The 16,403-nt window shown below is 44.8% G+C and overlaps 1 protein-coding gene across 13 annotated transcripts in view; it reads right to left on the reverse strand.

Annotated features, from left to right (window-relative positions):
- The window catches only part of LOC108930825 (CLIP-associating protein 1-B-like), a 75,638-nt gene extending 59,781 nt beyond the window's left edge, over positions 1-15,857 (reverse strand). For 12 of the 13 annotated variants that reach the window (XM_029251671.1, XM_029251667.1, XM_029251663.1 and 9 more), the window contains exons 1-2: positions 15,711-15,857; positions 11,804-12,397 (exon numbers count right to left, since the gene is read on the reverse strand). In XM_029251671.1, the coding sequence (XP_029107504.1) occupies positions 11,804-11,998 (195 nt within the window). In that variant the 5' untranslated portion in view covers positions 11,999-12,397; positions 15,711-15,857. Of the gene's footprint in view, positions 1-11,803; positions 12,398-13,297; positions 13,422-13,638; positions 13,734-15,710 lie in introns of all 13 variants that reach the window. The other variant, XM_029251660.1, reaches the window with a different exon arrangement.
- Positions 15,858-16,403: the final 546 nt, after the last annotated feature.

Genomic DNA, 16,403 nt, shown 5'->3' on the forward strand with positions numbered 1-16,403 from the left:
AAGGAATAAATATAAAAGTACCATAGTGTTCGACATCCTATTACCCATGCAGTGCTTGCGGACACTGAAAAGGCCCCTACAGTAATACCGCAGTTAATGTAAAACACACAGCAGCCACTCATTGTCCATACAGGAAAAAGTTTTTCTTTTTACTTCCCAGAGGTTGATAAATCATCTCTGAGCACTGAATGACTAACTGATGCATGAGAATCCTTTCCGTTTAAGGGGGATATTAAAAAGTCTCCTGTCCCAGTGTGTCCTACAGTGACAGTGTCCTTCCCCCTACATGGAGTCCATAAGCTTTCGGAAAGTGACACAACTTTCTGTAACAAAGTACTAAACGCGACAGCTTGGTTTACCTTAATTTCTCTATGCTAATTAATTAATTGTGTGCCCAAAAAGTGGGGGTAATACATACTGAAATGGGGCTCTAAGCCATACATAATGCGCGTCGCCCCATACACATGTAAAGAGTCTCCAATTAAAACCGACACTCCGCACTCACACCTTATATTTGTTGTTTTCTGTTGGGCTATGGAGTCAAACCAGCAGACACTGTGTCGAAAACACAAACAGGAGGAGTGCAGTGTGTCTACGGGCAAGAGCCCATAACAAGTACAGCAGTAACATTCTGCTCTTAAGTCATATCAAAGGCATGTGCCCTAATAAGGAAGTGTTCCTAAAAAATTTCTTCGACAGCAGAAAACCTGAAGGTACACAGCAGAGGATTAAGAGGTAGCAGTTGGTAATGTAGCAGTTGGAGTCACAGGTTCGAATCCTCCCCTACATTGACATTCATTTATTTAGCAGACACTTTTCTCCAAAGTGACTTCCAATGAATTCTATGTAGTGTTATCAGCCCATACACCTTATTCACTGCAGTGACTTACACTGCTAGATACACTACTTACACTGGGTCACTCATCCATACATCAGTGGAACACACAGACACACACTCTGTCACTCAGACACTACGGGGGAACCTGAACAGCATGTCTTTGGGGTGTGGGAGGAAACCAGAGCACCCGGAGGAAACCCACGCAGACACGGGGAGAACATGCAAACTCCACACACACTGATCAGGGATCAAACCCATGCCCTCACGAACCACCCAGGCATTGTGAGACATCAGCGCTACTCGCTGTGCCACCACCTCCATATGTAGTTCCCCCAGGCAGGGTATTTACTCCACATTCTCTCCAGTAAAATTACCCGGCTGTATAAACGGGTAGAACTGTAAAGCAGTGCAACATGGTAAGTCGCTTTGGAGAAAAGTAAAGTGAAGAAATGTAAGATGCCAGACAGTTTTCACTTGTTTGATTAAAAGAAGACGAGGCTCCGGTAGCCGAGGCTCCTTTGCGCCGCTGCAGCTGCTTCAGCTCCATCCCGGCAGCGATGCCAAGCGTACATTTCAGCGGCAACAAAGTCACGCGAACACACCCTGGGATCTCACGCCGGTGGACTTACACAGAAAAGCTTTATGCGGCACACAGCTGTCGGTGAGAAAGGAGCGGACCTCGGACCCAGAATAGCCTCGAACGATGGGCATGGAAGCGTTGAAGCCCGAGGAGTTCATTATGCGGCCCCCTGCACAATCGAGCCGTTCACAGGAAACAATGGGGACTCGCACAAACAGCGGGCCTGACGCAGTTCCAAAACGCTGCGGGCCAACCGGCCGCTGGATGCCACTGCCTTTCATTTCATCCGACAGGAAAGGAGCGCTCCAGGTTCTGAGGCTCCACTATCGCCGCAGGGCACACACCCCTCCGATCTGGACAACTGACACGCCTGGAGGTCTGCGTCAGACATCGCCGTCATCATCATCGATTTGATACGTTATAGATATCTCTGTCTGTCTCTGTGTGTGTGTGTGTGTGTGTGTGTGTGTGTGAGAATCACAGCCAGAAGGTTCATATCGGCATCGCTCTCAAGTTGAACACTATTTGTGTCAACAAGCCTAAAAAAAAAAAAAAGAAAGAATCATTTTGAAGCCTTTTAAAGTAGAAAATAAATGTAAGAGCAACAGAAACATAAAAAAGGCACAAAACTTCACACCTTTTTGGTGTCCAGTCCTGGACATCGAGCATCCACTGCAGGACAGTCCGGGGCCCCAGTGGAGGAAGGTAACTGTGCCATTCGGAAGAGACTCACCCCATTCCTATAAACGCCTGTTTATGCAGGAACGTTTGCATCACACTTGTGTTGATGGTGTTATATTCTCAGTTCTCCTTTGTGTTTTATCACACTTTCATTTTTCTCTCATTGTTTCTCTGTGACTGGGGGCACGGTGGCACAGCGGGTTTGACCAGGTCCTGCTCTCCGCTGGGTCTGGGGTTCCAGTCCCGCATGGGGTGCCTTGCGACAGACTGGCGCCCCGTCCTGGGTGTGTCCCCTCCCCTCCAGCCTTGCACCCTGTGTTGCCGGGATAGGCTCCTGGTTGCCGTGACCCCACTCAGGACAAGCGGTTTCAGTCAATGTGTGTGGGTATTTTTTCTGTGTTTCAGAGTTTGTTCTTGAACTGCAATGGGGGGGGGGGCAGCTTTGTGGTTCAAAAATATTTAAGTTACTTCGAGTTTTATTGACCTCAAGCCCTGCTGATACACTTTCACTGTCACCTGGTCACCCCCCCAGGAAACATATACATTTTAGAGCACAAATGAGAAACACAACAGAAAATCATTCACCTCCTTCTTTCTAAGTCTCTGCTCCTCTGCTCCAAACCCACCTAAAGGGCATCATGGTGACAAAAATCCCACAGGAATGTATGAAAGTTACAGTGATGCATAATTACAGTGCTTTTGGGGTAAACAGCATGGGAAAACTCAGAGTACAAAATTTCTGGCCATTAGTTCACTTTATGATCATGTTACCAACACTTTTTCATTTATCTGACACTTTTCTCCAAAGCAACTTTTAATGTTCAGCTACTTACAATTATTTACCCATTTACTGTATACAGCTGGGTAATTTTACTGGAACAATTTAGGGCAAGTACCTTGCTCAAGTGTACTACAGCCAGAGGTGGGAATTGAACCTGCGACCTTTGGGTCCAAAGGCAGCAGCTGTAACCACTACAGAATGACACTAGTTTCTCCAGCTCTGTGCACCACGATGGTCTGCAGGCCTCTCAGTCGCAGCCAAAAGAAAAAATGCAGGTTAGCAGGAGAGAAACATAATCCGAGATGCACCTGAAACACAGAAAGCTTCCCGATTTCTTCCACTAACAGCCGTGAACACAGTGACCTCGGAACCATTTAAAGCCTCTCGCCGCACTGTGACACAACGTTGCGCCGAGACACATCGGCGATCTCAACATACAACTAATTAACGACATTTTCCATCCAAACGGACTGAGCTCTCGTGTTTCCGATGTGGCATCAATGTTTCAGCAGGGAGCCTCAGCTACGGAGGCTTGTACTTCCATAGCGACGAAGCACAAAGAAAGTTGCCGTCACTAAAACGTTTACGTGGTTGTGTTTCAATCACTCTACAAGTTTAACTTAAATTTATTTGTACTGTAATATAATATAGAGCTCAATCATCATGGCGAGAAACATGTTCATACAGTCAGCAGTTTCCACAGCTTGACATGTCTTCATTTATTAGATAGTTTTCTCCAAAGTGACGAACATCTCATAGAAAATACTGTGTTCGTTACATTAGCAGGAAGAGACACTTAGATGCAGACGTGTGACTCTAAAGTGCAGTTAGTTTCTTTCCACCATATGAAACAATGTTCATCACACGAGTAGCTGCATAAACTTTATCCGAATATCGATGATTCCTAATAACCTTCCTAGTAATATATATACTTTTTTTCTGGAGATACATATAAACATTCACGTTACCTTACAGGAATAACTGTGTAAAGGTTTATCTGGCCATCATCTTAAAGTCATGGTGCATGAACATTTACATTTTACACGAACCTAAGAGATGATGGGCGAAGTGAGTCTGGAAGAGGGGAGTTTTAAGACCCTTTTTAAATGGGGACAGAGATTCAGCAGTTCTGAGTGAGAGGGGGAGGTCGTTCCGCCACAACGGAGCCAGAACCGAAAACCTTTGTGCTTTTGGACCTTTCGCGCGTGGGACCACTAAGCAATAACCACAGTAAACCGAAGGCAACTCAACTCCAGGCCCACAATGCACTCAGACGCACTCCTGCCGCCTATTTCCCCCCATCAGCTATAGCTGTGGCTCCTTCGCTCCACCAACATCAGCCCTGAACTTCTCCAGAATTGACCTGCTCCACATCCACAACTGAAACCAAGAGCAAGGTGGAGACTCTCAGTCATACACAACCTGGATTCCAACATGGACTTCAAATGCAGCTTAATTTCTATTACTAGAGGGCATTTTTACATGTACATACAAGGTAAAACTTGTGTACTTCACACACTATTCATGACCCTGCTTCCAAAGCGGCTTTGCACAGCATGATTTATACAGAAAACAGATCACAAGTCGAGCGAAACAAATACAATAATTTTATCTTCCTGCAGAGTAAATGGCTTTTTTTGTTTTCAGTTTTAAAAACAGCAGCCTCTGCTGCCAGCAAACTGCGACACGTCTCCTGCAGGCATGACGAGATGAGCCTTTCAGTACAATTAGACCATTCAGAATAGCATTCTGCTTTATTTTAGCACTTTCAGACTCAACTGGCTAAAAGCAGAGTATTGAAACCTGAGCATTTACATTTATTCATTTAGCAGATTCTTTCCTCCAAAGCAACTTACAATGTTAAGCGACTTACTACTACTTATATACAGCTGGGTAATTTTTACTGGAGCAATTTAGGCTAAGTACCATGCTCAAGGGTACTACAGAAAAAGGTGGGAATCGAACCTGTGGCCCTTGGGTCCAAAGGCAGTAACTGTAACCACTACGATACCAGTTATCCATTTGCACATTTTCTCTTCTTTGTACAGTTGTGTTTGGGCCTTGATGTCGACATACTGTAAGTGAAAAATCCTCTGACACTATTACCACCTAAAACGTGAGGCTGTACCACACTCAACAAGCACGAACGCTATGCTGTATAAGAAGGCTTTCTTATTCTTCTCCACCAATTTCATGCAATATTCATATTAAAGAAATACTAGTATTGAATAATCACAAATTTGCACGTATACATTTAGCAGACACTCATTTTCAAAGCGCACATCTCGGAGAACTAAACAATGATGCGTGACACCAACCAAAGGAGGGATTTGGATGGAGACACGTGATTTTTCAGCACAGTCAATTTGTCTCATTGCACTGTATAAACCAGCATAGACAACACGAGTAGCTGTATACAAAAGACAATAATAATAATAATAATACAGTAGAGTAACTATGAAATAAAATACAGTACTGTACGGGTAATTATTTATGACTACCGTGATTACAGACAAGCCCCTGGTGATTCCAGGAGAGGTTCCAGACTGGTCCCAGAAGAAGCTGTAATGGAAACTGAGTGAGCGAGTGTAAACACACTGTACGGCGATTCATTAATCAATAATGAGCCCTCGTGTTTTTGCTTGCTGGCCATTTTTTAAAAAAAGTAACCTGACGGGAATCGCAAAAGAAAAGTTTTGTAGTAAACGAAACGCAATCAAATCACCGTTAGACACGGAAACAATAAAAAGATAAAAAGTGTGGCAGCTTGAGACAACGTGGCCGGTCCAAGTTATCACAGCGCACACGGCGCCGTGGTCAACACACGTTACCACCAAAAACTGGAAATCGAGAATATTACAATAAGGTAAATGGGAGGACCGGCGTTAGTCCAGGTCATTGCAAGTCACTTAGCTGAGGAGCACCTCCCGAAGGTAAAAATCAGACAAGTGACTCTCAAGGCGAGGTACCCGGTAAACGCAGACTGACCGTCACACTCAAAATGAAGGGCGGACATGAAGCTGTCCTGTCCACTACGTCCGTATTTTCCTTCTCGTTCCAAAATAATTTTCTCACTGCATGTTCTCGGCAGCTTAGTAGCTTCTGCAAGTCAGATTTGGAGAACTGAGCCAGCATGTTGGGGATTACATGAACTTTTCTTATGTACTCAATGCTTTTACATCAGCAATTTAGGGGCCTGTAGGATGTACACTGATGAAGTGTTGGGGGGGTGGGAAAAAAAAAAAACCACAATTTCACCGCATTGGGATGTCACTGGCTCCTACAGAGCTCAAATTCTTTAAGCTTAGAAGAGGGATTCCAATTATGCGGTTTATTCCTTAAAAATGAAATAACAGGTAAACAGGCAGTTGCGTGAACTCAAGGTGGGAGCAGAAAGAAACCTTGGGAGGAGAACGGATGGAAAGCTTGTGTGATGTGTTGTGTTCCTCTGTTTTTCCGTTTGTTCATTTTTAAGTGGGGACTTCAAAACAGAAGGAAACCTCCGTTTCCAACGTCTGCTGTCCAGTGTCGGAGTCGCGGCCTTGCAGCAGAGCTCCGTGTCCCACAACGAGCTCCAACGAGAACCCAGAGTATGTTCAGCCCTGATCCTCAACAAGATCCTACAAAAGCTACACTTGAATAAGTCTTCAACATTGCCCTGCCCAGGCAGCAATAAATCTCAGTCCCCGATGTTACCTTCCTGGAACCCCGCTTCTATGATAGGGCCGAGGGTCACCGATTTCGTACGAGAAAAGCGTCAAACTGCAGTCTGCACCGGTGGACACCAAAACGCTCAAATTTAATGCATCTGGATCTCGGACTCATCCAGAATGGATGATCGGATCTCGGACTCGTCATCAGAATGCAGAGATAAGAAGAGAGAACGCGTTCCTGCGGCACCATCTAGTAACGTCACGTACCCCTCTGATCAGTCGCCCCAAGCGCGACGGACGTAGCCCCAGTGACCACGTCTCTCCATGTGCACCGCTTACCTGAGCTCTGTCGCTTGACACGAGTTTGGGGGCCCTGCAGGAATGTGCCAGGGAATCATTTTCAGTTCTCCTGAAACTGGCTATTTTCAGTTGATGGATTTCGTCCGAAAATCGTGTCACTAAGCACTTTGCCACAATTTGCTGGTGACAACGTGCAACATAGAATTGGCATAATTTCACTGTCTGATTTCAGCACAGAACACATTACGGAAGGATTCTCTCTTCCTTATTCTTCAGGATTACTTTACTGTGTTAATACTTGCATCTCACAGCATGATAAAGAACTGCAGTTATAATGCGGTAAAAACTGCTGCGAAGGCAGGTTTTGCCCTGTTCCACTGTGCACGTTCACTCTTGCTCACAAGCCTCTTGTGGATTAACAAGATGTACTTGAGCACACACTGGTTTTAACAGAATAGTGTCTTCTGAATTAGACACACCCCAAAAACAAAGTTACACTGGGAGAACCAATCGTTCAATGACATTTCCACTCAAAACCAGGCCAGCTGGTAGCGTAGTGGTTAGAACTGCTGCTTTTGGACCCAAAGGTTGCAGGTTTGAGCCTTACCTCTGGCTGTAGTACCCTTAAGCAAGGTACTCACCCTGAATTGCTTCAGTAAAATTACCCCGCTGTATAAATGGGTAAATGATTGTAAGCATGTAATAACTGTGACCTTAACATTGTAAGTCGCTTTTGATAAAAGCGTCAGCTGAATGAATAAATGTAACGTAAAACTGAAGTGGAAGGACTTTTCAGTGGCAACCCAATGGATCATGGTTATGTGTAAGACAAATGGACACAAGAAAAAAAATAAATAATCACTAAATACTGACAAAGGTTGTTATACGACTCTTCTGGGCTGTACTATCTTCTCACCTCCTTTCAGAACAAACCCAATAAATGACGACATTTGATGTTTCTGGTTATGCTGCCATAAAAAAATACCTCTTTAATAAACACTCCCCAAAAAAGCTCTTTTGTGGTATTCAGACACGTTGTACTTTACCTTCTGGATCAGCTACGCTCTATAACATGACACACTTTTGAGGCTACGCCCTGCAGACAAAAGCCATGCACAATCGAACTGTGACAACAGAGTCCCGTTGTTCCGTCCCGCTTGCCTGATGTGAACTTGCCAACAGCCCCAAGTGAACCGTCACAGTCCAGTCACCAAGCACCGGACAGCGCAGCAAAATCAATCATCAGAACACAAAACCCAGTCAAAATGCTTACTTATGTCCATTGCACAGAGCCACATGTCCATAAAGAGTCTCTCAAGACCTCAACCGATACACCCATTATCCATCTGAGCAATAACCATGGCGCCAAAAAAGAGCGCCGCTCTTCAGTGAACTTAGACATGTGATGCGATGATGAGGGCAGCGCTTTTAATAAACCCTCCCAATCGATAGCTTTCCATTCTAGCAACGATTCACAACCCTGCTCTGAAACCACTGCTCGGACTCCTAGAACCATGGCGTTCCTAAACCCGATGTAGGCAACCGCTTTTCTTCTCCTCACCACGCCAGCGGCCAGACGACCACCAAAATGGCCACGCTGCTTTAAAAATTAACTAATTTATCAATTGATTGATACATTTTAAAATGCTAAAACACATTTCAAAAAACTCTTACAAAATTCAATGTTGACTTAAAACCAAAAATTTTAAAGAAATTTGTCTGAACTCTAAGACTCTTGGTGGGCAGACTGTTTTCAGGAACAACGTAGTTTCGTGTAACGGGAAACACCTTTATAAGTACAGGCGGTCTCCATTTTACGACAGGGTTATGTTCAGCGAGCTCCATCATAATTCAAAAATATCGGAAGTCAAAAATGCATTTAATACACACCTCTGCGTGGCAGACTAGGAAATGCGGATCGCTGCTGCAGCCCAGAATCACGAGAGTATCGCTCCACATATGACTTGCCCGGGAAAAAAATCTAAGTTCGAAGTACGGTTCCTACTCAACATCTTTCACCAGCTCACCATGGTAAAGTCGAAAAAATCCTAAGTCAGGGACCACCTGTACGCACCCATCTCCTATTTTCCAAACCGAATTTGTTCATGAAAATCCACATGAAAGATGGAAACGCACCCAAAGAGAATATGTGAGGGCCCACCATAATTCTCGTCGTATCCACAGTGTTCCCATCTATTGGTCATGGTGCAAGTTGTAATAATGCCAGTACTACTGCAATGGAGACTAAAATAAAAAGAGTAATAGAATTTGAATGTGGGGAGAAGATGACGCCTGCTGCACATGCTTATGGGGTGAATTAGTCATCATCTGGCACTGAAGCTTAAATTAGTTTTAAAAAAAGGGTTGGAAAAAAATTCTTACTTTGTATAGATACATCGCACATCTTCACCTACTCAGCAAACGATTAAAGATGTCTCCATTATTATGTTTTTGTTGATTTTATATAGAAATGGACTAAAGTACTGGTACCCTTCTGCTTTTTTTTTTTTACCCAAAAAAAAGTGCAGTTTTCTAGGAACAAACTAGAAACGGACCAAAGTACTTATGAAAAATGACAATGGCACAGACAAAAATATTGGGACCTGTAACCTTTGCAGCGCAGCCTCTGGAGACAATAACTGCAAGCAGGTGCTTTCTGTACCTCTGAATGGCATTTCCACACTTCCCCACTGGTCTCTTTCTGAGCAAACTGCTCCAGTTCTCTCAGGTTTGATGGATTCCTTCTCCCAGCTGCGAGTTTCACCTCTTTCCAACCATCGCACTCAAATCAGGACTCACAGCAGGCCATTTCACAACGATCCAATGTTTCCTTCACATCCATTCTTGGGTGCTTTTTGCGGTACGTTTCGAGTCATTACCCTGCTGGAGGACCGTGATCGGCGACTTAGAGACACGTTTCTGACACTTCCCTGGACACTTTTCTTCAAAATGCCTTGAATGCCTTTTGATTTCGTTGTACCGTACACTGATTCAAGGCGCCCAGTTGCAGAGATGGCAAAGCAACCCCAAAATATCACTGCGCCTCCACCACGTTTCATGGTATTGATGGAGTTCTTCTCTAGACTTGGAGCATAGTAGCAGAGTTGGTGTCACTGTCCAAAGGATGGATGCCTTCATCAATGACATTCTCCCACGAGAACTGTGGCTCATCAACCAACACTTTCGCGAACTCCAGTTGGGCTTTTTGGCATTTCCCTCATGAGCGGGGTCTTTCACCACGGAGCCCATTTTTATCGAGACCGATGGGTGGTGCGACGTTGAGCTTGAAGGTCAGCTTCAATGGTTTTCACGTTTCCCTCAGTTCTTCCACCACTATTCAAGCCATCTTTCTCTTGCAGCCATGTCCAAGGATGCTGGCAAGAGTCCCATGGGCCTTACACTTCTGAATAATATTAACAAGAACGCTCACAGAAGCATCAAGCAGAGATGGAGATGGTGAAGGTCTGGTAACCTTTACCTTCTTTCTAACCTCATTAGACAAGCCCCTGCTTTTCCTTATCTTTACCATGTTTAGTGTAATACACACAGTAGAAAAACAAACTGCACATTGAGTAGTTTTCTCCATTTAAACTGACTGAATGAGCGATGGAAAGATTGAGAAACCTGACAGCAGTCCGCTTTTTATCTACTATTATTTCTCAGAACTTCTAAGGAGTATCAATAATAATTTCCAGGCCACTTTTCATTTCTTGTCGTACCGCCTCTGCCTGTGTTGCCGCGACACCGTGCTGTTCATAAAACTAAAATAAATAAGCCCTGTATGCTCTGCCTCGTACCCTGCTTCTCGGATAAGTTCCAGAACAGGAACCTTGTATGTAATGAGCTCTTGATGAAAATGGCATAAGTTCTATAGTGAATTTTTAATTCATTATAGCTTCATTGGGGGGGTTTTACAGAATCTAACTCATGAATAATGGCTGTGAGTCTTTTATTGATTGTGATTGGGATGTATGAATAAATCAAGTTGAAAACACATTTCCCAGTTGCTACTGTGTTCATAAAACTGAGGACCTGGTGTATTATCTTAAGCTGTTTTCCTTCCTTTGGGTGCACGTTGAAGCCAAAATAAAGACAAACGTTGCTCCGAAAATCAACAAAAATAAGAAGCACATGCAAAAACACAATGCAGAATTTCATGTAAACAACACGGGATGACACCCATCCAGAGCATAGTGAGCCTGTACACGCAGTTCTGTGCTCATCCATTGGTTGAATATTGATCTCAACAGGGTGGGGGGGTCAACTGGTTCACACAGAGATCTTTCACCCTGGGTCTGATACGTACAGATACATATCTGTACATACAGTATGTTACTGCTACGTACTGGAATGAGATGTATAAAATCTTGATGTTGAGATGTCAGGACACTGTCTCTTTTCTACATTAATGGAATATTGGCACCAGATTGATAAGACTCCCCGATTTTTGGATTAGTCTGTCATCAGTTAAAAGTGCAACAGGTAACAACCTCATAACCTGTAGCACGGGGATCTCAGAAGGAACCCTGTTGTAATATCCTTAGGCAGGGTATTCAATCAGAATGGATGCAGCCATTTAAATGGGCAAAATTCACAGCTGCTTTATATAAAAATATTGTTCATTCACTGCCCTAACTGTTCAATTGAGCATCGCAGCAGTGCAAAGCCTCTCATGAAACATCACACAAAACACAGGGTGCACAGCAGACAGGACACTAGTCCATTGCAGGGCATACAGTATATACAAATAATAGTTATGAGTTAAACATGGCAAAAAAGATCACTTCCATATTTCTATTAAATACAAATACTTCCGTAACAAGAAATACCTAATAACTGGTGCTTGATCAATTTCAGGCTGTTCAGGCAACGGTACCATTTCACTACGCACAGTATGAAGTGGTCCAGAACGAAGGCAACCACACAGAAGCAATAAGCAGACTGTCTCCTTGCAGGACCATCAGCCTTACCTTAAAGTTGCTGGAGTTGACCCAGGAGCTGGCAATGCTGTCCACCAGTTTGTCGAGAGCAGCCTGATCCTGTTCCAAATCGTGGGATTTGTCCTTGTCACTAATGTAGTCTATGAGCTCTTGGCCCACTTGCAGCCGCCGCCCCATGTCCTTCTGCATCACCTGCGCCACACAGTACTCCATGTTGGCCTCCATCGGTGGCCCCCACCCCACCTCCACCGGCTGTTGTTCGAAGGAGCAAAAAACAAAGAGCTGACCACAGGTTTCTGCAGCTCAAAAAAAAAATGGCCAACTTTTATTTTTATCCTGATGGGTTGACCCCTATATTTTCAAAGGGTCAGCAAGGGGGCATCGCCATGAGATGCAAGCTTGGGAATGGTAAGTATGTATCATGTGTGTCCAGGCAGCAGCTGTTGGGGGCAGAGTGGTGGGGGGCTTCTTCTCTTTTTCGGAGGGTACGGAGAATGGATGAGCAGGCTGGGGCAAACCCAGCCGCTAGCGGCTGCAACACTGGCACTGGCGGCAACGGTAACCTGAGATGGTCGGAGTGCAGCCGTGCTTCATAATTCAGTAGACCAAGGTCCCCGGGTGCTCCTACGGTTGGAGTGGAAAGAGAGTTAAACACAACCCCAATCCTTTTCAAAGGGATACTTTAGAAACATTCACTCAAGAATGAAAACATTTTTACAAATAACAATAACGGAGCAACGTACAGGGTAAACTGCGGAAAGTTAACAATGAAAAATTAAGTGCTCGCGTTTCACAATTAAAAAGGTAAAAGAAGCTAGCATGAGACATACAGAAACAAGCTTGGAGTTAAGGAACACGTGCCACCTTGAATGTTTGACTTTTACTCTTGAATACCCCTACATTTTACTATGAAATGACCTATACACACAACCAAGTAGATCAAGAAGGTTCTTGTGACAGCTGACAGAAATGAATAGCTGGTCAGATCTATTTTTTAACACAGACAGGTGCAAAAGCCTGCACAAAACACCCCCCTTTAGTTAAATTTTAAGTATAATGGCTACAGATATGTCCTTATCATTCTTCGGGGCTCTGAAGAAAACTCTGGCTATCCTGAAACCATAATACAATGACTTCTGTTGATTCATTTTCTTTACATTATCTTTGCAGGAATTTAATTTCAATCTCCAAATGCTACTCAAAAGTACCAGATATACATGCATATTTCTGCAACAGGCTACATGTTTGTGATTTGTGAATAAAAATACCCCATTTTGTAACCTCACACAAAGCAAGACTAACTTGTTAGTTGGCCTAACTGTATAGCATCTTGTGAAACTACTCTGAACTACCCCACAAATATTTCCAATGTTGCTGTTTAACAAATGAAACAGTAACATCTTTGTTCCATTAGTATTTTAATTGCAAAGTTACATCTCTAAACAGGAAATACATAGTAGGAAAATTTATTTACTCCTCTAGGGATATTGTAAACAAAGGTTGAAAGTGAAATTTCCTGCTTACATAAATATTCAAACCTTGTCTCCTGGTAGATGAAAACGTAACTGGATGTTTCTACTTGTGTACAATGAAGCCCCATCAACTTTGTCAGAACGTGAAGTCAAGAAAATGAAGACCAAAGAGAATCCTGCAAAAGTTAAGAATTTTTCACTAACATGCAGAGAAAAATGTCAATAAATTTAAACACAAATATCTGAATAATAATGACCTGTATCAAAGGTTTGCACAAAAGAAGCTGCCACTCAAAACCACATCTAAAAGCAGCAAAGTGATTCCACTAGAATACAGAAAAGGGTGTTGTGATCTAATGCTTTTTTGTGATGCAAAAGTAACACTCTCCACACCTCAAAAAACACCAACCCTATACTGAAGCGTGGTGGTGGCAGCATCATTCTGCGGGGATGCTTCTCATCAGAAGGGACTGAGTATCTTGTTAGAACTGAACAAATGACAGATGGCACAAAATGCAGAGAGATGTTACAAGAGAAGCAGTTTCTGCAAAAAATTAAAGCTTAATAGAAAATCCATCCTTCAAGAAGACAATAATCCAAAGCAGAGACAAAGCAACGCTGAAATTGCTCAGGAAGAGAAAGATGGAGAAGGCTAGTCAAACTTTCAGAATCAACGCCACTGAGAACCTGTGTAACGCTTTGAAAACCAGAGCCCACAAGCACTGACCAAAGAGCTTCCATGAGCTGAGACAAACTTGACAAGTGCCCAAAAATTACTCCGAACCAGTATGCTACAAAGGCTCTACCAAATATTGAGGTGTGAAATCTGAGTATTCATACAACCAAATTTCACATTTAGCCTTTGTTTACAATATCCGTAGAGAAATTAATTTTGCCTTTCAGTTACCTGAGCATGTCATGTGGGTGCATAATTTGTAATCCAGCAATACAAGCAAATGTCTGCTGGACCTGAACACTTTTGAAATGCACCATATTACACTGGGGGGTGCAGTGGTGTAGGGGGTTTAGCCAGGTCCTGCTCTCTGGTGGGTCTAGGGTTCAAATCCTGCTTGGGGTGTCTTGCGATGGACTGGTGCCCCATCCTGGGTGTGTGTCCCCTCCCCCTCCAGCCTTGCGCCCTGTGTTGCCGGGTTAGGCTCCGGCTCGCCACGACCCTTGGGACAAGCGGTTTCAGTCAGTGTGTGTGTGTGTGTGTGTGTGTGTGTATTATATTACATTTTGCTGTTCTCTTTTAGTCAGCAGGTAAAAGTGGGACATTTCCAGAGTGGTTTTCCCTGGCGTAGCAACCTTCAGAAAGGACACAAGGTGAGCGGGATGCCACATATACTCGGGTTAATAAACGCTAGTACAGTCGAGCGAAGCAGCAGCGGGTGAATGTCCGTCATGCTGAAATAACGCACAGCTCCAGATGCTTTGCAATCCACATTCTCATAACCATGAAGTGCAAGAAAAACATCCCTGTGTATTATAAGTACCACTATGTTTGTAAGCCTATCGAGTTTCAAAAAAAAGGAGCATGAGGTGGTTTAAGGATTTCTACATGGATGCACAGTACAAATGTATATGGGGCAGTAACAATAATACTCAAAAGAGTTATACACAAATATTGATATGGGGGGCTAATAGGTTTATCTGAACACTGGGGACTTACCTGCTGCCCACCCCCACCCTGTTACATGATCTACATACCCGTATCTAGCATATATGTCTGGATGGATGAATGGATGTAAAAAACACTGCATCTCAGTACAGTGAGTGTGTATGGACGGATCGGATGTACAATGATGATGAAGATATTCATATTTTCATCAACGTATCCGGTGTGGTGCTACTGCTGCTCTAGGAACCTCACCGACTTTCGGCTCCACAACAAGAAGAAGAAGAAGAAGAAGAAGAAGAAGGCCCGGCGGCTGCGGGCAAAATGTTTCGACGACTGATTTTTTCCTGCCTCTGGGAAATGTCAATGAATGAGCAGGGAACACGAATTACAACACACACACATTTATTTAGCAATAACGACATGTATCACGCAGATACGGTACTGTAACTGTCCCACAGTGGGAGGGTCCCGCGTCTCCACCGCGGACGCGCGCCCGTCGGCGCCTCGAGCCTCCGCAGCGGAGAGCGCGAGCACGTCCCGCAGCAGCAGCAGCAGCAGCGAGGCGCGGGGTCGCACGCGCTCGCGGCGCACATCCCTCCTAGTGACAAACGCTGGCCATATAAACTAGGGCGACGATGTGAGATACGGCCCCTGTAGCGGAGCCCACCGCCACCAAAAAAAAACTGTCTCTCCGCGTGTACGATGATGATCAGATGCCGACCGACCGTGCCATCCATGCCATGGCATCACGCCTCGTGCTGCAGACGCCAGCTGTCATGCGCACCGTCACCGTGTCACTAACGGACGCAGGTGCGGCTACGAGCGGTCATTTGTATGGACTTACCGCAGCGAGCGCAGCCTGATCCGCGTCGTTAACGGGAGGAAACGAGCGAAGGGGGTCCCGCTAACTGCGCGCGCGCTGAAGAGCGCGACTCGGGGCGTCTCTCCCAGCCGACGCGCGCGCGCGCTCCCTCCGCCCCGACCGCCTCTGTCGGACAATAATGGAGCGGCCGCCGCGCATGCGCACAAGGGCGCTGCCGTGGGATAGCGGTGCGCGCGCTTCCTGTCCGGCAGCTGGAAGCTCCTGCTGGTTGAGGGAAGAAGAGGTCGCTGCGGTCTAAATATAAATATAAATTTAAAGGGGTGAAGCGATGAAAACGTCCGCTCGGCAGCACCTCTGTGGTGGAATTCACCAGTTACGTGCGAAACGCAACCCGCGCCAGTTCAGATTTACTTACAAACTGGAAGTGCCCATCAACATCGTGAGCTCAGTAACAAAACACTCTGCGCCGAACTGGAACTCACTCAATTGTACAAATAACTTGAAATCAGGACGTGCAGGGGAAATATCTCTAAACGAATGCCTCCGTTGTGTAAATGTTTATTAATCATGTCAAAACGCTCCCAGGTATGAGCCGAAAAGCCATTTCCTGAAGGAGCAGCAGGAAACCTGAGGCGAACGTGTTGAGACGATCAGTCAGTGTTGTGTGCGCGCGGAGGGGAACGAGCTCCGCCTGGCGGCTGCGGGCGCGCGCAC

Source organism: Scleropages formosus, chromosome 5 (assembly GCF_900964775.1).
Source record: "Scleropages formosus chromosome 5, fSclFor1.1, whole genome shotgun sequence".
Classification (NCBI taxonomy): domain Eukaryota; kingdom Metazoa; phylum Chordata; class Actinopteri; order Osteoglossiformes; family Osteoglossidae; genus Scleropages; species Scleropages formosus.